General features: G+C 48.3%; 1 protein-coding gene across 1 annotated transcript in view; it reads right to left on the bottom strand.

The window, feature by feature from the left end:
- The window catches only part of TOX2 (TOX high mobility group box family member 2), a 152,145-nt gene that overhangs the window by 46,580 nt on the left and 84,075 nt on the right, over window positions 1-21,490 (bottom strand). Inside the window, exon 3 of the mRNA XM_017837152.1 lies at window positions 17,097-17,342. Coding sequence (XP_017692641.1) covers window positions 17,097-17,342 — 246 coding nt within the window. The remainder of the gene's footprint in view (window positions 1-17,096; window positions 17,343-21,490) is intronic.

A 21,490-nucleotide genomic window follows, 5' to 3' on the forward strand; every position in this document is an offset into this window, starting at 1 on the left:
AATGATCCATGTTTTTAAATTACTGTAGATAATGGACTACAGAGGAGCCACCTTGCTACAGCCATAATTGTAGTTATCCCTCTAATTTTTCCCCAGTGAATCTTCAATGTGAGCTCTAACTGAGGTCTAGTTATTATTATTCCTGGTGTACATGGCATCCAAGTGTGTCCAGTGATAGACTGGGCGTTAAAAATGCTACTGGTCACTTCCTCACACTTATTTATAGTGATCATATGGCAACAACAACGCAAAGACTGCAAAAATGTAAATACAATGGAACATGATTTAAAATTATTGGAAGAAGCCTGTTCCCAGCTCCTCACAGCAACTTCCAGCCAGCTCCACCTGCACCCATGCATCCTCCAAGGACAGCTGGATAACAGAGCTCAGCACCACCCAGAGGACACAGGAGCAAAAAATCCGGTTGTAATAACTAAAACCTTTGACCGTTCATGGGCAACAGTAAAAATCAACACGAAATTCATGTGCACCAGCACTTGCAGAGCAGTCCAGAACTTCTCAGTGAATGGCTCCAATAAATCAGCATGGCTGAATTGTTGCTGACTGCACTAAAGTCATTGTACTGTGTATGACTTTTCTACTTCAGTGAGAAAGCAAAGCAAAAGGGAATGAAGCAAACTGTCACTCAGGAGAATTCCAGCTCCAATCAACCATCATGGATCAGGAAACCCAAATTGTCAAAGGGGCCTCAATTTAGTCCTGGATTTTTGAAGCATTAAGACCCAAAGCATAAAATCCAAAGGCAGAATTGCCACAGACAAGAGTTCTCCTGTGCAGACCCGAAGTCAGTGCACAATGGCCACGTGTACACACACACACAAAACATGCCTTGGAATGCAGCTCTGGGTGATCCTAGAGGATTCAGGCTCTATCCCATCAAATTCTTTGGAAATTCACACCAGGGAGGCTCTGTTGGGTCACATTTCACCAATACTCTGCGACCGGGAGAAGCCAGAGAAAAACCACTTTTAAAAGAAGTCTCACATGCTGGATTTGCAGAATTCCACATAGGAGCCTTTCCACAACCAGCTTAATGTTACGGATACTCCCTGCAAAACCAGCAGCCACTGGGCTAGCAGGGGAAATGTTCACAACCTCATGCTGCTCAGCTACAAACACACACATCCCATAAATCAGCAGCGGAATCGCTCTTCCACTTGGCATCAGTATGGTCCCCTCATCAGGGCATAATACTCCGTGCTGAACTTTGGCTTCCAGCCCTTCAGCAATTGGATTTCTGCCTTGTGAAACAGCATGGCCATGGCAGAGCTACATATGCTCGATTACAAAAGGGGGACTTTCAAAATCAGCCGTCCCCCAGGTGGGACAGGGATGGCTAATCCGCCTTGCAAATTCCCTGACACAGTTTGTAAGGGTTCCTACCACAACCAGGGCTCCACCAGTTCAGTCTTTGCTTTTGTGGAAGGATAAAAAACCCCTTTTCCTTCTGTCTTTGACTCCATTGTTTGGATTCAATTCTCAGGGCAATTCTTTTTTGTCTTTTTTTTTTTTTTAATGCTTAGGACAACTCTTTCTTAGATGCTCTGTAGATGCCACAGAGCACCTACTGGGCACCATGGCAGGGCTGAAATTCTGCTGGAACAGGCAGATGAAGAAGAAATGACCCCACCAGGAGGATAAAGCTGAGCAAGAAGTGCTGAGTCTTCTCAGCAAGCTGATGGGATGGAGGTAACAGGAGAACTCATAAGTACAAATATTTCTGTCCTTCAATCTCCTGCGTGGAGGCATTAAAATTAAACTGCTCCTTTAGTTACAGCTGTCTGACACCTAAGACACCCCAGAGAGAGCCCTGTAGTGACTTCTAGGGACATGAAGACAAGTCTGTGGCCAGTAAATATCTGCTCAATGTCCACAGAAGCTCTGAGCTCCACAGTGTGGTTCATTTCTGGACCTTTCTCCGGACCTCCCACATCCCACAGAGAGGTCTGACTGTACCCTCAGCTCTGTTATAGGAAAAACAAACCCAAATGTATTTTCTTCCAGGGCAGTTGCAAGGGAGCAAGGCTGTGGTAACCACAAATCCTATCACAGAATATCCTCACCTGGAAGGGACCCACAAGGATCACCAAAGTCCAACTCCTGGCCCCGCACAGGACAACCCCAAGACGATGTGCCATCATGAAATGTAAGCCTAAGAAGGAATGGGATTTACCAAAGAGAGAACTTGTCCAGCACAATGCCAAGCAAACCAAAACCAGCTGGCTGTGGAGGCTGAGCAGTGACCTGCCTCATCATGCTGTGTGAGAAGGCAGGTACCTTCCACCTCATCATGCCTGCCAAGACACAGAAATCAAAGCAAAAACTCAGCTTCAGTTGCTGATCCCAACTTTGGGCTTTGCAGTGGACAGCTGGGCAGGGGATGTGTCCTAGCCATCCCAGTTTCTTCTCTTGCCAGAACTGGATGTTCTCAGTTCAGCTGAACGTGAACATGAAAGTTGACAGGACTCATTTGGAAAGGGAAGTGATTTTCCTGCAGGTAAACGTGCCACCTCCTTCTCCAGATTAATGTTAACCAGATGGCCAACTGCCTGTGGACTGCTGCTAAAAAACACGGGCTGAAATAATCAGAGAGTCTCCAGGACAGACACAGAGAACTGATACAGAACTGGAAACGAGCCATGAAAAAGCCCAACCAGCATGAAACTTGGAGCTGTGTGTGGGATTGTCTGCAGAAACCTCCTGGGATGGAGCAGGTGGGTTGGCAATGGCTGTTGGATGTTTTGCACCAAGAACATGAAACCTGTGCTGTGCTGTGCTAACAACTGGAGACTGGGTCTTCCAGAGCCCAGTTCTGCACATGCAGACCCAGAAACACGTGAAAAATGCACCTCCAAGGAGACGGTTTGCAAAGGTTGGTCTGTCCCAACGGGCTGGCATCAGCAGGAGCTGGAAAAGAGCACTGGGACAGACCTTCTCTTTGCGTTAGAGAAGGTGGCATTGATGAGGGACATTAAAAATGTTTCAAGCAAGAGGTTATTAATGCTGTGAGGTTTTATTTGGGAATGTACCCAAAGCTCCATGTCTCTGACAAAGAAAAGAGGATCCAGGCTCTGAGTGCAGATCTGGCTCGCACTGAGCAAGGACAGCAGAGCCAGGATTGATTCAGTCATTGGTTTTTAACAATGGTTTACTGCAAAATCAGTAGGTGAGAAGTGCTGCCAGGAGCCCAAAGCAGAGATGATCCGATTCCACCACACCTTCCCCAGGATGAGACACAATACAAGAGAGATTGGACCTGATGCTCCCCAGCTTCAGATTAATTCCAGTCAGAAATCAGCTTTGGAATTATTACATGTAACAACCACCTCCTCCTCTCCACCAACACACATTTTAACATCTACTACAGCAGCTCCCCATGTTTTTGGTAGATCCAGAAACATTTTAAAAAATATCTTTTTGGTGTTTTCATTTTCACTCTCAGCAAGTCCCAGTGTTGATCTTGGCCTGTATGGATAAAATTATTCCCTTTTATTGCTCTGAGATCCCAAATCTCAATTCCCATGCAGTTCCCCAGCTAAGGGACATTCCTGATGTAGCTGTTCTCACTTGTGTGTCGCGTGCACTGTTATAATTCCAATTATTTTATTTGCCTCCTTCTTAAACTTAGCATCTGCCATTGCAGAGGATCTTTTCAGACCCATGATAATCTCTGTTTGTAGTCTTTGAGCCTCTTTTTTATCTCCCCCTTGCCTGAGACGGGATGACCTGCACTGTACAGAGTATATAACTCTCCAAACCACCTCCATCCATGAGTTTCTCCTGTTCTCTAACCCCATATCCCTGCACAAGGTTTTTTGAGGTGCTTTCTGGCAGTCAATTCAGAGCACTGCAAGCTTTATGACTAGTGAATATTTTTCCCCTCAACATGCATTAATTTCACATTTATCAACACTGAACAAACTGCCTTTGCAATCTTGCAGTCCATTTCCCTCCTATGTTTACATCTCTCCAAATTTCCTTTCTCCTGCCCCAAATATGTCCAATTTCTTTGTGTCACCCTCAAATTTTATTCCTCTCTGCCTACCCTCAGCATTGCTAACAAACAAGCATAAACAACAGAGCAGCCAGGGCAACAACACAACCTTGAGATACCTCCCCAAATCATAAGGTGTGTGAGTTTTTAATCATTGCTTTTTCTAGTGTTAGCCAAATAACATAATAAAGGACGCGAGAGATTGGCAAAAAGTGCTTGTCCTGGGTCAGGACAGCCACTCCCAGACTGACCTGTCTCTTTGCTAGTCCCTTTTCTTGTGGTAGCACCTCCAATTTGCCCCCATTTCATCCACCTCTGCCTCTGCCAGCACAAGGAGAAGGCATGTTCCTCCCAGCTTGCTGGTCAGCCCATCACCTCCACTCGCTCTGCTGCCCATTTCCAAAGGGACCAGATGGGAATCTTTTGCGGGGACCTTGTCTAACACAGCCCTGGTGGCACGGGCACGATGCCCATCATGGGCTGCCCGTGTTGGTCACTACACTTTGAACTCTTTTAACTCCAAACTGACAGCCAGGCTTCCGGCAGACGGACATCAGTGCCTCTCCACTGGGTAGCTGGAGGAAGGGAGTAGATCCTGCTCCCTCTAACAGCACCGTGGTGTCCAACAGCAGCCAGCTGCAGGTTCCAGGACACCTCGATCCACGGTGAGGAATGCCCGTGGCAGGAGAGGTGAGTGAGAAGTACAACACCGGCAGTTCCCAGGGATGTTGAAGGATTGCAGCAATACCCTGCTCCCCCCCTTCACAGAGACCACACCATTTCCATGGTGGAAACGGACGGTTCCTAATGGGATTCTGCAGAGCTGGGAGACAAATGTAACAGCCAGGCAGAGCATTAAGGAATGCTTTCCATCCAGCAGAGCCCGAGTGAAACACTCGGACATATAACGTTATCAACTGGCTCGCTGCCACGCATCAGATGCAGAAACGTTTTTCTCTTTCTGTGACAAGCTGCATCTGTAGCAATCACTATAATTTCTCTTGACATTGCATCCCACACCTCTTCACAGAGGCAGGACTCAAGTAGCACTCTCATTTAAATGGTAACTTTGATTTCTCGGGGCTACGGGGATGTGAAGTGGTTCAGCCTGTACCACTCGGGTGGAAGGGAGGGCTGCTGGAGCTGTGTTTGCAGGCTGTGCTTCCCAGGTGAAACCTTCCGGGGAGGAGGGGGTCCTGAATTTGACATCCGGATATTCCAATATTCACCCTCAAAATGCAGGTAGAGGATGGAGGTGTTCACTGCAGAAAGGAAATCTGACTCAGGATTCCTGTTGGTGTTCTCCCTTGCTCTCAGGGAGAGAGCAAACCCCGCTGAGCCCACCGGCAGGAGAAAACTCCTCTGAAAGGGCTGGGATTCCGATTTCTGTTTACCAGCTGAGGAAATCTTACCCACCAATTAGGAACCATTCCTCCTGTCACTCAGTTGAGTGGCTGATGCCGCCCTTTGATCCCCTCATTGCACAACAAAGCCTGTTACAGCCCCATTATTTTTATTGTCAGCACTTTCTGTTATTTGCCTCTAAAAATGGCTCCCATTTAAATAACACAAAAAGGCTCGCTCGACGCGCACACACACCTACAGTGTCAGAACAGTCATCATAACTTCTACAGCAGAAACAAAAGCCGTGGAAATTTCCATGCTTTTTGTGCTCTCCTGCCCCGGGGCGGGAGCTGGGAACTGCAATGACGACAGAAACCACAAGGCCCTTCCGGGGCTGGAACTTCTGGAAAGGCAACTGAAAGCAAAAGGTGCGACACGGCACGTGTGTGATTGGAAACGATCCTCGAAGTTACACCGGCCCTCCTTGTCTGTAAGGAAAACCCAGGGTGATGGGGGATTGCTGGAGCAGGTTAATGCAACCTGGGAACATGAGAGGAGGAGGGAAGTGACAGCTGCGAGATAAACATGATTGATCTGAGGGATAAGGGCAATTAAAGATGGGCTGCAACATCGACCAAAACATGCAAGAGGGATGGCAAAGAGTTGCCAGATGTGCTGTTTGGGTTTTTCCTGTATCAGAGGTGCTGCTGGTTGAAAACTGGGAAAAATTATTCTATTTACAGCTAGGAGACTTTATGCTGCACTATGACGTGGGGTGTGAACACGCATGGGAGCACGACGGTGTGGCAGAGGTTATGTTGCAAATTAAAACCCTTCACTCGCCTTTTGGAGGTTCTTTGCATGGCACAGACCTGCAGCCACCACATCTCCTCGTTATTCCCACAGAAATGAGCAAAGAGGGAAGAAGCACAGGGCAGAAGGGACAGCAAATAAGGTGGATATATGGTGCAAGGGATAGACCAGCGGGATGGAGGGAGCTCCACCTCTTTAGAAAAACCACCTTCCCTACATTAGACCCTTCCTGTCAGTCTAGAGGTGGCAATGAAAGCTCAGCTTTCTTTGCACTCCCACTACAACAGGCAGGGAGCAGGAATGGGATGCAGGAGAAGGTGCAGAGACACGTGCCTTGGGGATTATTCCTGCCTGGAAATGACTCTGCTCTCCTGTGTGTGACCCAAACAAAAACAAGTCCTTGTATAACCTGCCCCATTGAGTCACATGCACAAAGTAAGGCACAAAGACAGCATTCTGGGGAGGGTGGAAGCAGTTTCTGGATAATCAGCTGCAAGAGGGCTGAGTATATTCAGCAAGAGGTAAAAGAATCATAGAATGGTTTGGGTTGGAAGGGACCTTAAAGCTCAGGTCATTCCCACCCCCTGCCATGGGCAGGACACCTTCCACTAGCCCAGGTTGCTCCAAGCCCTGTCCAACCTGGCCTTGGACATTTCCAGGAAGGAGGAAGACACTGCAGCTCTTGCATAAACCATATTCCTGTTAACTTTACCTACTGTTTCCAAAGGAGTTGGGATCTCTGAGGTCCAAACAGACCTAAAACCACTGCACCAAAACCAACCAGCCTTTAAGCAGAGATGGTCTGGCATCATTTATCTCATACTGCAATTAAAGGCAACACATTTCACAATGCCCCAAATTAGTCAGCATGGACGAGGGTAATCCCAGCTCTTTCTGACCATTATCTGTGTGTTCCATCTTTTTATTTTTCCTAATGCTAACTTTTGACATAATTGCCTACATTTTTACAAATGATGACAGGAAGGAAGAAGATGGCAGAGATGGTACCACAGGACGTCAGAGCCCAAGGAGCTGAGGAAAACCCATTGAGGCACCAACCCTGGCTCCTGGGGCCAAGGCAACAAATCCTCCATGAAGACATGAGGAATCATCCCTGCTGGGGCACTCTTTCCCCGAAGCCACACTCCAGATTCCAAAGAAACTGTCTTCCAAATCTCTAGTTCTTTTTTCAAAGCATGTTCTCATTTGCAGAATTTTTTCTATGTGGGCATAATGTGTTTTTAACCTCGCCCAGGAAAACCGTTGAAGTGGAACTGCTTGCTAAGAAGGGGAAAAAATGCCACCCTGCAGGACAGAACCAAAATCTAAAGGGTTGAAACAGGGCTAAGTAACAGGCATCCCTCTGCAAGTCTGTACACTAGAGACAAACACATCTGAAGATCAGAATCAGGTCTTAAAAAAGATCCATCCCATTCCTCGAACATATTTACTCCAGTTATTTGATATTGTTCTGAAAACCTCCTTCATGCCGCGTTCATCTCATCTGCTACTGTAATTCACAGATTTTATTTTCCACTATATTTTTAATTTATATCATGTTTTATTTATACCACTGTCTTTCGTGAAACCCCAAATTTCAAAACTGACACGAGCGTCACGCACATAAAGTAGACTTCTTATTATCAACGTGGCAAGAGGAGACAAAAAAAATGACAGGAATAAATCTCGGGTTTTACGCCGGCGAGACGTTCTGCGAAGTAAAGTGACATTTCTCAGCAATACAAATCGTACATTAAAAGATAATTTTCAGAACATGATACCAGCTACGGAGCGCGGCACCATCGCCACGCAGAGCAATATCGAGGCCGTGTTTCAGCAGACGCCGGTTTTGTGTTGTACTAGCTCGGCCCCGAGATTGCATCGGGTCTTGTGAGTAGACTTTGGAGCGATTAAATCTGCTGCACACGAAAGCGCCGGTTATTTGGCAAACTGTCAACACGGCGTAATTGATATTTTAATTACAGCGCCGATGCACGCGCGCTGCTCCTCCTTGGCCTGGCGCAAACCGCGCCTTCCCAGCGCCCGTTATTGCCCCGGACGAGTTTGCTCAAACCCAAACTGAAACGCAACGGGCGATGTTTGGAATTGCTGGGAAGGGCAAACCAAACCCTGCCCCCGGCGCTTAATGGCAGGTGAGGCGCAGAGCAAACAAGAGGCACGGTCTCATCTGACATCTGCTCCGGGGACAACTCCTGCGCTCCCTCCCCGGGTATTTTACGGCTGATAAGGCGGCTCTTGGACCAGTGGGGCTGCCCCGGAGGCAGCGGCTTATCGGAGAGATAGTGACCAACTCAAGGAGAGGAAAGGAAAGATTAAGAGGATGAATTTCTATGGAGCAGTTAAGAGGGGGAATGCGAGGATTGCCGAGTGGCACAGACGTGCTGCTTCACTGAGAGCAGCAGTTACAGCACCTCAGGATGGGACCTGCTGCCTTCTGACCAAGTGAGGGCTAGGGGGAAATAAGGACCTTTGTTTGCAGCAGAAAATCAAAAGAGACATGGGCAACAGACACAATTCTACAGCCAGACTTAAACACACACACTGGTTCCTGCTGTGCAAGGCCCCTCCAGTGTGGTATGATGTGGTGTTGTGGGCAAGAGCACATTTTTTTGCTTTCCTGCATCCCCTTGCCCTGGGACACGAGAATCCCAGAATGGTTTGGTTTGGAAGGGACTTCCTGTTGAGGAGCAGTTCTGCTGCAGGAAGGTGGCTATTAAAGGTTTCCAGGAAAAAAGGCAGGTTCCCACATGAGATCCCCACCCTGGCAGGTGACAGTCACACTCTCCCAGAGCTGGCAGGCCAAGTGACACCTTGCCTTCTTCCTTACCCTTGTTCAGGGAGAAATTCTTGCGTTACAAAGCAAGGCCCACATCTGCTTTGCTTCTCAGCTGTCACAACAGTTCCCTTGTGTGAAAGGTGTATCATGACACCCTACCTTCTCATGTTTCAGAAACAGGATACTCATGGGTGAACCTGGAGAACAACCACACAAGCATATTGGTAGGAGCTTGGTCCCTCAGGTTCACTCTTCCCATGCACAGCCCAGCCCTCACAAGCTCTGCTGTTATTTGAGCACTCACTGAGCTGGGACCTGAGTGTGACCCACATCACCCCAACTCTCTCCCAGCAGTGCTTGACAAGAGACCACTCAGAAGTATCTGTATCAGCCATGTGTAAAGTGGGGTTGCTGCTCCACAGAGAGCTTGTACTGGTGCTCAGGATGACTGGGAAGATCAGGGAGGGCCTCTCCCACAGGAGTAGAGGACCTGTATCCATAGAATCACAGAATTGTTTGAGTTGGAAAGGACCTTTAAAGGTCATTTAGTCCAACCCCCTTGTCATGGGCAGGGACACCTTCCATTATCCCACGTTGCTCCAAGCCCTGTCCAACCTGGCCTTGAACACCTTCAGGGATGGGGCAGCCACAGTTTCTCTGGGCAACCTGTGCCAGGGCCTCCCCACCCTCATTGTAAATAACTTCTTCCTTACATTTGATCTAAATTAACCCTCTTTTAGTTTAAAACCATCCCCTCTTGTTCTGTTGCAACACACCCTGATGAAAAGTCTGTCTCCATCTTTCCTTTAGGCACTGGAAGGGGGTCTCAGGTCTCCCTGGAGCCTTCTCTTCTCCAGGTGAACACCCCAAGCTCTCCCAGCCTGGCTCCAAAGCAGAAGAGCTCCAGTCCTCAAAACACCTTCATGCCTCCTCTGGACTCATTCCAACAGGTCCATGCCCTTCTGACATTGGGGACCCCAGAGCAGGAGGCAGCTCTGCAGGTGGGGTCTCACCTGAGCAGTGCAGATGGGCAAAACTCCCCCCTCCCCTGTTCCCCCACTGTGGGATCAGCCCAGCACATGGCCAGGACATGTCCAGCCTCTCATCCACCAGCACCTTCTCCCAGGGGCTGCTCTCAGTCTGTTCACCCCCCAGCCCGGGAGATTCAGCCTGGAATGATAACATTTGCCCCGACCCAGGTCCAGCACCAGCACCTGGCCTGGTATTCCCATAGGCACCCACACTTCTGCTTGCAGGCACCAGCTCTGCACTTGTCCCTCAGCATCCGCAGTCGCTCCGAGAGCACGGCCAGGAGCAGCAGCATTCCTGCTCTCCCCGAGCACACACAGCCCAGCCACGACGGCTAAAACTTCACAAAGTACCTCACCACACGTGCCCCTTCCTCTGGGAAAGCGTGTTTTAAACACACACAAGAACAATTTACTCTTTGATTGGGAATCTTGTCTGCCAGGTTCCGACCCGGAGTGAAATTTTACGGCCGAGCACTCAAGTTCGGGGGGAGCTGTGGTGGGAAGGGGCTTCCAAGTGAAAATGCCAACAGATACTTAAAGCCAGAAGCATGTGTGGGTGTTGCTAAATTAAGCCTGCAAGTAGGTGGGGCAAATGCCTTAAACGAGTTTGTGAAGGTAAAATAACGTTCATTAAAAATAGAAAAACAACTGAAAAAATATCCTTTGTATTCAACTTCACACTCGTACATCATAATGTTCCAGTAAAAGCCCATTTTCCCTTGAGATAATAAAAGAATTGAATTTTTCCTTATCGGTCATCTATTTTTCTAGCTAAAGCTATTACTCCCTCTCTCCGGTTGCCAGGCAACAAGAAATATTAATAGCAGCTTTTATTAGCTTAGCTTTAGCAGTGGAGTACCAGAATGAGAAAATGGAAAACATAAATGTGTTACATAAATCTTTCAACCTTTCAGGGTTTGTGTTAGTCTCTGTTTTCATAATGATTTATTGAAGTGATGGTTCATTTATGAGAAAAAGGAGTGTGAAATAAGAAAACGGAACATTACCCTGAAGGACTGTTTGAAAATAAATAATTATAGGAGGTGAAGAAAAGCTGTTTAAAACCATTTTTCTGAGTTTTATAAAATTTAAAAAGACATATTTCTTTCATTTATTGCCTCTGAGAAAAACACTAGTAGGGAATTGCAAACAGGGCTCTGCTTAATACAAAGAACCCTTCATGTAGGGTTGTGTTATTACTATTTTCCACCAAGGGCTCATGTTTTGGAGTTTAGTTTTTAAATACTGAACCATTAATAAGCAGAAAGCCAAATTAGTCAAAACCTGAAAGCACACAACACAAAATTACCACTGTAAACTTATCCAGGACTGAAGCGGGGGGAACTCTGCAAAGTTTTTGCTGCTGGTGACCCAACCACTGCTGTTGTTGATATATTTATTTATTCAGGCTCTTTCCAAGAGCATGAACTTGCTCTAAAGGGCACTGCTGCCTGTACATTGCACTGGGATATGGATTATTTCAAATAACTTATTTTAACAGGCAGAGATTCAAAATTAGTGAAATATTGATGTATTGGAAGTATTTGCTGTCCTGCCTACCGGGATCATGGATTTCCAATGACTAAGAGAAAAGACTGGCACATCTTACTTGGCTTTTGTGACAAAATCTAGCTGAATACAAGGGAGAAGATTTCACAGGGAGGGTGGGGAGGCCCTGGCACAGGTTGCCCAGAGAAGCTGTGGCTGCCCCATCCCTGGGAACATTGAAGGTCATGGCTGGACGGGGCTTGGAGCAACCTGGGATAGTGGAAGGTGTCCCTGCCCACAGTATTTGGGTTAGAACTGGATGATCTTAAAAGGCCTCTTCCAACCTAACCCATTCTGGGATTCTGTGATCCTCTGCTGGAAAGCCTCCATGCTCACCAGCTCTGTACAGCCACATCCAGCTGTGCTGCCCATCACTGGGTACCACGACTGCCTTCCCAGGGCTGTGCCAGAGAAAAGCTCTGGGATTCCCACTGACTCCACCTCAGGGAAGGCTGGGACATGGGGAGAGACCCACAGAACCAAGAGAGCTGGCCAGGGCATGGCCTTGCAACCTGCTTGCAGGAAAACTTTCTTCAAGGTCTTCTGGTGAGCACCAGGAAGGAGCCCTTCACCACCCCACAGCTCGGGCATGCACACCCCAGCTCTGGGAAAGGGCTGCCTTCCCTTTCCACTTCTCCTGTGGGAGGGCAGGCAGCTGGATTACTGCTGAGCTGTTTTACTGGTTTCCTCTCTGTTCCAGACCAAAGGCCCATCGTGCTGGGAAACAGCTATTCAGGTTGCAAAGTCAACTGAAAACTTCAGGAATTTCAGCCTGGCACTTGCCTTGCTACTACAGTTCACCCCCATTTGCCATTTTACTCCCTTCCCTCTGCATAAACAGGTTCCACAGCTAACTGGAAATCTGTCATTTTACAGAATCAATGTGCTTTTTGCCAGTGAAGATTTTTAACAGTTTTCAAATAATCTGTTTCCAGTCAACAAACAGAAACTAAGAACTTTCAGGCTGTGGCTGCAGCATTTTTGCCCTTGCACCAGGTCGCTGTGAGCAGAAAAAAGTCACCCCACTGGGTTCAGGGAAGTGTTAGTGCATTTAAAGGACTCACAAGGATCTCTCATCATGAGAAGCACAGACACAGGGAGAGCCACCAGCTGCTCCAACCAAACTCTACATCTACACAGCCCATGTTGGCTCGTAACAGCAGCCACGTGCCCAAAACCATGCTTTCCACACACAGAAATACATGGTTCTGCCCTCATTCCCCCTGGCCATGGCAGAGCTGGAGGAGCTGCAGCCCACAATGTGCACCATGGGAGAACAGGCTGGTTTTCTGGTGTGCCCCAGCACAGCCGCCTCCTTTGACCAGGCTTGACCGAGGTTCTGGAGCAGCTGTGGTGAGCTCCAGGCAGTGTTGTCCCCCTGACCAGGAGCTCCTGGCTCCCTCCAGCCCAGCACTGTCCCACCTGATGAGCAGAGACACCCCCAGCCCGCTGGGTCGCTATTTAATATTTATGGAAATATGTTTGCGCTGCGTTGGAGATTCCTGAGCTCTGACCTTGATCAGCCTTTGTTTCTGTCAAACATGTTCTGCCAAATCCCTTCTGAAATCTCATTTATTCACAGCAGCTCCTTAACCCAGCGGGCCCCCATCTCACCACTGATCCACAGCATGTCTCTGCCCCCTGCCCCGATTCCCCCATGCCCCCAGATCCCAGCCCCAGTGTGGTCCCAGCCCAGCAGGACTCCCTGTGGATCCCTGGAGGGCTCAGTAGCTGCTTGTCCACACTGTTGGGATGGTCACAGTGGGCAAAATCATTCTCTTCCCAAGGAAAACAATTTTTTCCTAAATATTTCCATTTCTCAGCGACAGTCACATTTCTCCTATTTCCCTTCCGTCCTGCCACTCCTCTTCTTTCCTTCCTCTTTTCCCATAGCAAAAGAGAGGCCAGTAGAAAAAAAAAATCCACTGTAGTAAGAATTTTCTGTTTGTTTCTTGTCACTACACAAAAAATAACAAGTTTTCCCCAAACAAGCCAGTCCTGCCTCCTCCCCAACCTCCCCACATCCCCTTCCACCATCCTCCACACATCCTGTGCCATTCCTTGTCCATCCATCCCTGCTTCCCTCCTCTCCAAGCTCCCTGCACCCCACATCCAGTGATTAAAAACTCCCTCAACTTCCAAAAACTCATGGGGGAAAAAAAAAAGAGAAATAAAGTGAGAGAAACAGCAGTGAAGAACCACGTTATGGAAATGCAGAGCTGGTCCATGGGCAGAGCACAGTGTGCAGGGGCCAGTGGTGGGGAGGGTGCTCTGGATGATGATTCCGAGGGGATAAGGAAATACAGAAGTGGTGGTGGATTTGGGTTTTCCCCATCAGGGCACAGCTGCTGTGTTTGAACAAGGGGCTCCAGCTCCTGACAGCCCGGGGTGGGCTGGAGGCAGGAGTGGGGTCTGGCACACAGCAAATCCACCTCCACTGTCCAGCTCCCACCCTGCTAATGGGAACTTCTTTGCTGGTTTAAAATCACTCAGTTGGTCACCTCCACAGTGGGAGCAGCAGCCTATCTCTGGCAGAGGCACTGGGAGGCTTAATGCAATCTGAGGGTAATGTCAGGACATCCCAGGACAAGAGACACATCACAGGGGACAGCAACCTGCACCTGTATTTTCTTTATTTACTTCTGAGCTCTTAAAGAAAATTCCAATCCCATGGCTCTCTGGGAGTTAGGACTCACCTCTTTCCAGCAGCTTGAGATTTTTTTCACGAGGATGCCTTAAAAAAAATCCCAAGGCTCAAGTTACATTTTTAGAGCACAAGTCTGACCAATGTCTAAATATTTTACGTGGAATTGCTTGTCATTTGTCACCATATTCAAACCAAAAGACATGGCAGCCAAGGCAGGAAACAGCTGTGTATGCAAAAACCTGTATGAACTGCAGCAAGGAGCAGGAGAGAGGCTCCAGCATTTGCATGAGCAACGTTGGTGCTGGAACAAAGACAAAACCTCCCAGGGCTGAGCCACCTCCTCTGTGCTCAGGCACTGCTCAGCCCCAGACTGGCTTCCCACCACTACCCGTGTGGCAATGAACCCTCTCCTTTTGGAAGTGTTGGCAAACAAGCCCCTTTCTTGATGTGGAGGTTTCCTGCTGCAAACAGCCACCTGGTGATGGGTGGTGGGTGACTCTGGCAGGGTTGGAGCACGTCGTGTGCCCTGTGCCATCAGACAGCGACGCCTGACTCACTTCTGGCTTCACGGGGACACCACCCCATGAGCTGTGGCTTGACAGGCACGTGGGCAGGAGGTGAAGAATCACAGAATGGTTTGGATTGGAAGGGAACTTAAAGACCATCTAGTTCCACTCTCTTGACATGGGCAGGGACACTTTTCACTGGACCACGTTTCTCCAAGCCTCGTCCAACCTGGCCTTGGACACTTCCAGGGATCCAGGGGCAGCCACAGCTTCTCTGGGCAACCTGTGCCAGGGCCTCCCCACCCTCCCAGGGAAGGATTCCTTCCCAATATCCCATCTAATCTGTCTTCTGTCAGTTTGAAGCCATTGCCCCTTGTCATGTCCCTCCATGCCCTTGCCCAAGGTCCCTCTCCAGCTCCCTTGGAGCCCCTTTAGGCACTGCAAGGTGCTATTAACCACAAGGGTATTAACCACACGAGTTTAAAATCTGCTCTCTCCCCAGGGTTTTATTGTGTCCTCATGTGCATGTGCTGCTCCCTTCAGCACTAACAGGAGCTGTAGGTGTGCTGTGGGACAAACGCTGCCATCGTGGGCTGGTGTTGGAGGAAGGGGAGACTCGATCCCCCACTCAAGAGGGGACAGATGGTGTCACTTTTCAGTGGGGAAAAAAACGCTTTGGCGGGAGGGTAAGGCAGGATTTAATTCTGACGTAAAAGTGCAACACAGTTCCCTCCCTGATCCCCTCCCTTTGCTGTCAGGACCTCTGATAATGTATTACAGCTCCGAGGGTTTCCACTCAAAACCAAACAGTTTCAATTCACTATTGGCTGGGAAATTCAGGGTTCACTGGATTTTTTTTATTTTCGTGGTAAGGGGTAAACAAATCTTAATCTCTCTATTCTACTTTTACAGCCCACTAAGCCCCCTTCTTATCTTCTCTGGCTCAGTCCTGATTTATTGTCACCACGCTGCATTTGTAAAACAGTACCATAAAGTAAGAAAGAGAACATTTCCCAAGGACTACTCCAAAATAAATTATTTCAGACGTAGGGAAGCTGCTTAATAAATCCCCCGACTCTTTTTTTCTTTAGGTATTTTAGAAAGTGATTTATAAGTGCAATATCACCTCCAAAAATGAGACAATCAACACAGGATAAAATTATCGTGTTATGAAAATAGGGGTCAGGCAAAGGGGCTGTGCTTTAAATTAAACCAGGGAAAAATATTTCAGCTGAAATTGACTCTTTTTGTCTCAGAAATGAATGTTTTAATCACCTAAGAACCTAGAAGCTAACACAGAGCCCTAAGTAATATTTAATTCCATAGAAATATGCCTCTGTTCGATACTGATGGGCAGAAAATGATATTTTCTTAAACACACTAACAATGAAACTTGGAGACTCATCAGGACTTTAGAAAGCCTTGGGATTTTCCTAGGCTAAGAGATAATATCCCATTTAAATATTTAAATATCACTACCTTTCAGACCATTATCTAGTCAAGCAATCAACACCAAGAGCTCCCCAGCCAGGCAGGGGCAGCCTCCCAGCCATGCTCTTTAAGTCAAATTAACTCTGTTTGATATCGATGCCATCCAAAATCAATGATCTTAGAGAGAAACAATGTCGAAACCCAACCACAGGGCTAAATCTGCTAAAGAGAAAAATGCTATTAAACAGCAACAGTATTAATTCAGTATCACTGTCAAAATCAAGTCACAACCTTTCCTCGGTGCTGCTGATGCAGAAGCATCGTAGGGTCTAATTAGCCCTGAAGTTTCTTCCCAGAGCTGCACTTCAACTTCATTATCCCTGCCTTGTTTATCCCTACAGATGAGTCATTTGAAACCTCCCAAGGTATCCCCTTGCCACGGCGTGAGGCAAGAGGCAATTTGAGCTTGCGAGTGCAAGGAGGGATCTCGTTCCCCTTGCAATCAATCACACAGCTTTCCCTACAGGGAGCATCCATGCTCCTCCTGCTGATGCCACTGGGGCCACCCTGGCAGCAGGACACAGGGATGAAGAGAAAGGATGCAGGGCTATGAACTCCAGGCTTTGGCTGGTCACATTCCCACGGGGGATGGAGCGCGTGCATTTCGCTTGGTTCAGGGAGGATGTTAAATACACAGAGGAAAACAACCTTCCCCTGCTCTTGAGTGGTTCATGAGGCTCAGGAAGACACCAAACTGGAAACAGAGAATTGACACCATGTGCATGGCCACTCAGGTGACTCCAGTCTCTGCCACTGCACCCCGGCCTTGGTGAGCAGCACCACAGAGCTGCCAACCCCCTCAGGCAAACAGCTCATCACCAACACCCTCACATGCTCAGTTGACCCATAACTCAAAATACAGAGCAGCTTCGATGAAAGACAGTAAGAGGGGAAAGGCACTGACCGTGGGCAGCTGGCTGGAGAGGAGATGCCCATCCTGACTCAACATGTTGGAGACCATGATGGCCGGCAGGTCCATGTTCTGGTAGGGGTAGGCTGGGATCAGGCTGTTGGGAGGGAGGCTGTGGCACAGAGAGTGATATCCAGTTTCGTGGTCCACCAAATGCAGGAGGGAAGGGTCAGGGAGATTAGGAGGCGTTATGGGAGGGATCTCATAGTCCTCGTTGTTTTCATTCTGGCTGTTGTACGTCTGAAATGGGAGAAAGACATTTTGCAACATTTTGTCACTGCCCCGCTGCTTCAGCAAAGGAAATGATCATTTGTGTAAGAAATACAAAAGCACATTCCAGTGAAAACGGTTTTGCTGTAATAAAAAGGGTAACTCAAGCACTGTACACCAGGTTGGAACCAGGCAGGAGCCATGGTGCAAGTGTGGCAGTGCTGCACCACCATCCATCAGGGACACCATGGATCCTCACACACCTCAGATCCACTCAGGTCACCCCCTTGCTCCCCTCATCCCTCTTGCACATCTTTAACTCGCCAAAACCTCAGCAGAAACTTCCATGCCTGGACCACAGCCAGGCCAGGGATGCTTGCAGAGCCACAACCATGGCAGAGCTGCTTCCTGACCAGCCGAGGCATTTGTAAGTCAAAGTCTCTCTCTGGGCACCCAGCTCAGCTCTTACAGTGGGTATTTTTAAGAGTTTTTATGAGAATTAGATCAGTAGAAATAACAATTACCTGGGAACAATATTCAAAGAATCATGGAATGGTTTGGGTTGGAAAGGACCTTAAACCTCACTTAGTTCCAAACCCTCTGCTATGGGCAGGGACACCTTCCACTAACCAGACTGGTCCAAACCCCATTCAACACTTCCAGGGATGGGGCAGCCACAGCTTCTCTGGGCAACCCGTGCCAGGGCCTCACCACCCTCATAGTAAAGAATTTTCCCCTAATATCTAATCTAACTCTTCCCCCTTACAGTTTAAAGCCATTCCCTCTTGTCCTAATTCCTGTCGAGTCCTCAAAAACTCCAGCATAGAAGCTACAACCAGGGAGGGAGATTTGCAAACACAGCCATCACTTGTTAAAAAATCCTTTAAAGGAAGCCTGCATGACTTCACCACACACAGAGATTTGTCCTTCCTTACATCCCCTTCCAAATTTCATCTGGAGAAGTGTTCCCTCACCTCCCTACCAACGCTGCCTCGAGGTGACACGAACACACAGAGATGTCAGTACTCCGTCTGCTCACCATCTTTTCTGGAGGCTTGTTTACTTCTAAGCGTTCCAATTTATATAAAGAATATGTTATTGCACCTGTGCAATCGTTTTCGCTTCAGACAAAAACATATTTGCTTCATAATGTAAGTGTGAATCTATCCACAATTATTAATTATCAATGCAGAACATAATGAGTCTCTGGCAGAGGAGGCTGATTCTAAACATCTACTGTTTCACATATTATTATTATAGCATATGAAATTCTGATTAGCCATAGTATTATACACATGGATTTTAAGCTAAATTTCCCTGATCACCTAGTTTCATGGTTGGATTTTGACTTAATACTTGATTTAAGAGCAAAACCCCAGATGTTAAAAAAACCAGTTAAGTGCTGTAGGCTTTATTAATCCATTGTCCCAGGGCTCATCCTCAGATTCCTGCTCTTCATCACCCCACAGTGTGGGGAGAAAGCCCTTAATAAAATAAATTAAAGCCCATATTTAACCAGAACACAGAAGTCAGTGGGAGAGGCAGGAGAGAGCAAGGAGGGATGTGTGGATTGGTGAAAGGGCACTGCCAGGGAGAGCTGTGGCTGTCTGGGGTGTCAGAGCAGGGGGCTGCTCCTGCTTCACCCCAAAACTGGGGCTGGTGGCAGCTTGTCCTCTGCTAAGCTGAACCCCCACCTCTCCCCTTCCCTCACCCCACTGCAGAAAGAGACAAAGAAAAGAGCTGCTGACAGAACAGAAGGGCAGGATGTCCAGGGGGACCTGGACGAGCTTGGGAAGAACGAGGTTTAAGGAGTCAAAGTGCAAGATGCTGCCCCTGGGTCAGGGTGATCCGGGCAGGAGCACAGACTGGGAGAGGTGCTCACTGGGAGCAGCCCTCTGAGAGAAGGACTTGGGGTGCTGGCAGAGGAAAGGCTGCACATGTGTGTGCACCCAAACAGCCCAGAACCCCCCCTGTCCTGGGCTCGTCCCACAGCGTGGGCAGCGGGTAGGGGGGGATTCTGGTGCTCTGCCCTGCTCAGGTGAGACTCCACCTGCAGTGCTGCCTCCTGCCCGGGGGTCCTCAGCACAGGAAGGATGTGGAGCTCCTGGAGCAAGTCCAGAGGAGACGATGAAGATGCTCTGAGGGCTGGAGCCAGGCTGGGAGGGCTGGAGGTGTTCAGCCTGAAGGAGAGAAAGCTCCAGGGAGTCCTTAGCTCCTTCCCACGTCTAAAGGGGCTCCAAGAGAGCTGGAGAGGGACTCTGGACAAGGGATGGAGTGACAGGACAGGGGATGGCTTCCCACTGCCAGAGGGTAGGGTTAGATGGGATATTGGGAAGAAATTCTTCCCTGGGAGGGTGGGGAGGCCCTGGCACAGGTTGCCCAGAGAAGCTGTGGCTGCCCCATCCCTGGAAGTGTCCAAGGCCAGGTTGGAGCAACCGGGGCTAGTGGAAGGTGTCCCTGCCCATGGCAGGGGATTGGAACAAGATGACCTTTAAGTTCCCTTCCAATCCAAACCATTTGATGATTCAAGAGCAGGTACTGCATATCTGCCCAGAACCTTCATGTTCGCCTGAGATTCCCACCAGCTGTAGGGAAACAAGAGCATGCCAGAAACACAAGACAGAGCCTGGGCCCTGATAGCTCTGTACCAACTGTTATTGTTCAGGGGAAATTCAAGCCCAGCTACTTTTCCAGCCAGCTTCTGCCTAACAGTGTTATTATAGGGAGGAGGCAGCGGGCTGAGGGGATGTACACAACAGCAGACACACAGATCCCATTTAATACGTCTGCTAGCAAGGTTTCCATTTGGGTTGTGCTCCTCGAGGTACACCAATTCTTTCCCAGTTATTTAAGAGGATTTCACTCCATGCTTTACAGAAAGGGATTTAAATAAATCATCACACAGCAAACTTGTTCTCCAACTGGTTTATTTTGGTATCAGGTATATAAGCAAGTGGCTTTGCTGTGCTTAACTAAATTATGTAAAACCCACTCAAAGTTTCCTAAAGCTCTCTTCAAAACTATGAGTTCCTTGTGTTGCTGCAGAGCAGCTCACCCAAGGGCTTTGAGGTGGTTTTGTAGGGAGTGCCAAAGCCCCGTCGCCCTGCTCACCCCCTGGCACGTTTCTGCCTCTGTTCTATTCAACCCGGGGAAAAAAAAAAAAAAAAGAGAAAGAAAAAAGACCTGTTTAAATCACAAAGCTTTCCAAACAGCTACAGCATTTTGCAGACGTATCAAAATTACAATCAAAGCTGTACACAATCAAAATCAGATTAGACAATATCCAATCAACATAATCAGACTCGGCGCCTGCCAGCTTTCACACCCTGTCGCTACCGACAGTTTTCCAAAGCAAGCCGCCTTCACTCTATATGTGTTTTAAATAGATGGCTAGAAAGATAAGGAAGGGAGATGAGACAGATAGGCACTTGGAAGGCTGGGGAAAGGGAGTGATTTATTGTCACACACGGTGCCTACTGAGACGTCCAAGATGACGCCTCCACCCCCGCGAAGGGTGGTCTCACAAAGCCACCTCTCAACCCCTCTGCAGGAACACCCAACGCTCCCTCCCACCACCATGTGGGATACACAGCAGATTGTATTTTCCATTCTTATGTTAATTTGAATTAAATTAAACAGCCAATTATACGTTATAAGGATACATTACAAATTAGATTAGTGAGCTGGTCTGAACCCATTCATCCCACCAGGACTACAAATGTGACTGCAGAGCAGCTCGTGCTGCTGAAAGGCTGCCCAGCACGGGGCACAAAAAAGCACGGGAGATCTGGGATTTTCCACTGTCAAACAGATGACAGTTGTTGTGATTACACATTATTCCCCTTCAAATTAAAACACTGAAATCAGCTGAAACAACATGCCTCTTCTTGCAAAGCCTCTCGCGGCTCGCAGTGGAGGGCACATGGGTGGTACTTGGGAGTGGCGACCCCCTGCCTCAGCCTGCAGAGGGATGGAGATACAGGATGGAGCCAGGAACCTCTCAGAGAGGGGGCAGTGCCCCTTTTCTGAGTCCCTCCTTGCCCTCAGCCCCCTGAGCAGCTCTGTGCCCCAGCTAGAGGGGCTGTACAGGACCAAACTGCCCTGAGCGCAGCCCCGGGGTTATCACAGAACCATAAAATAGCTTGGGTTGGAAGGGACCTTAAAAATCATCTCATTCC

The sequence above is a fragment of the Lepidothrix coronata genome, unplaced genomic scaffold, assembly GCF_001604755.1.
Source record: "Lepidothrix coronata isolate B3197 unplaced genomic scaffold, Lepidothrix_coronata-1.0 Scaffold293, whole genome shotgun sequence".
Classification (NCBI taxonomy): domain Eukaryota; kingdom Metazoa; phylum Chordata; class Aves; order Passeriformes; family Pipridae; genus Lepidothrix; species Lepidothrix coronata.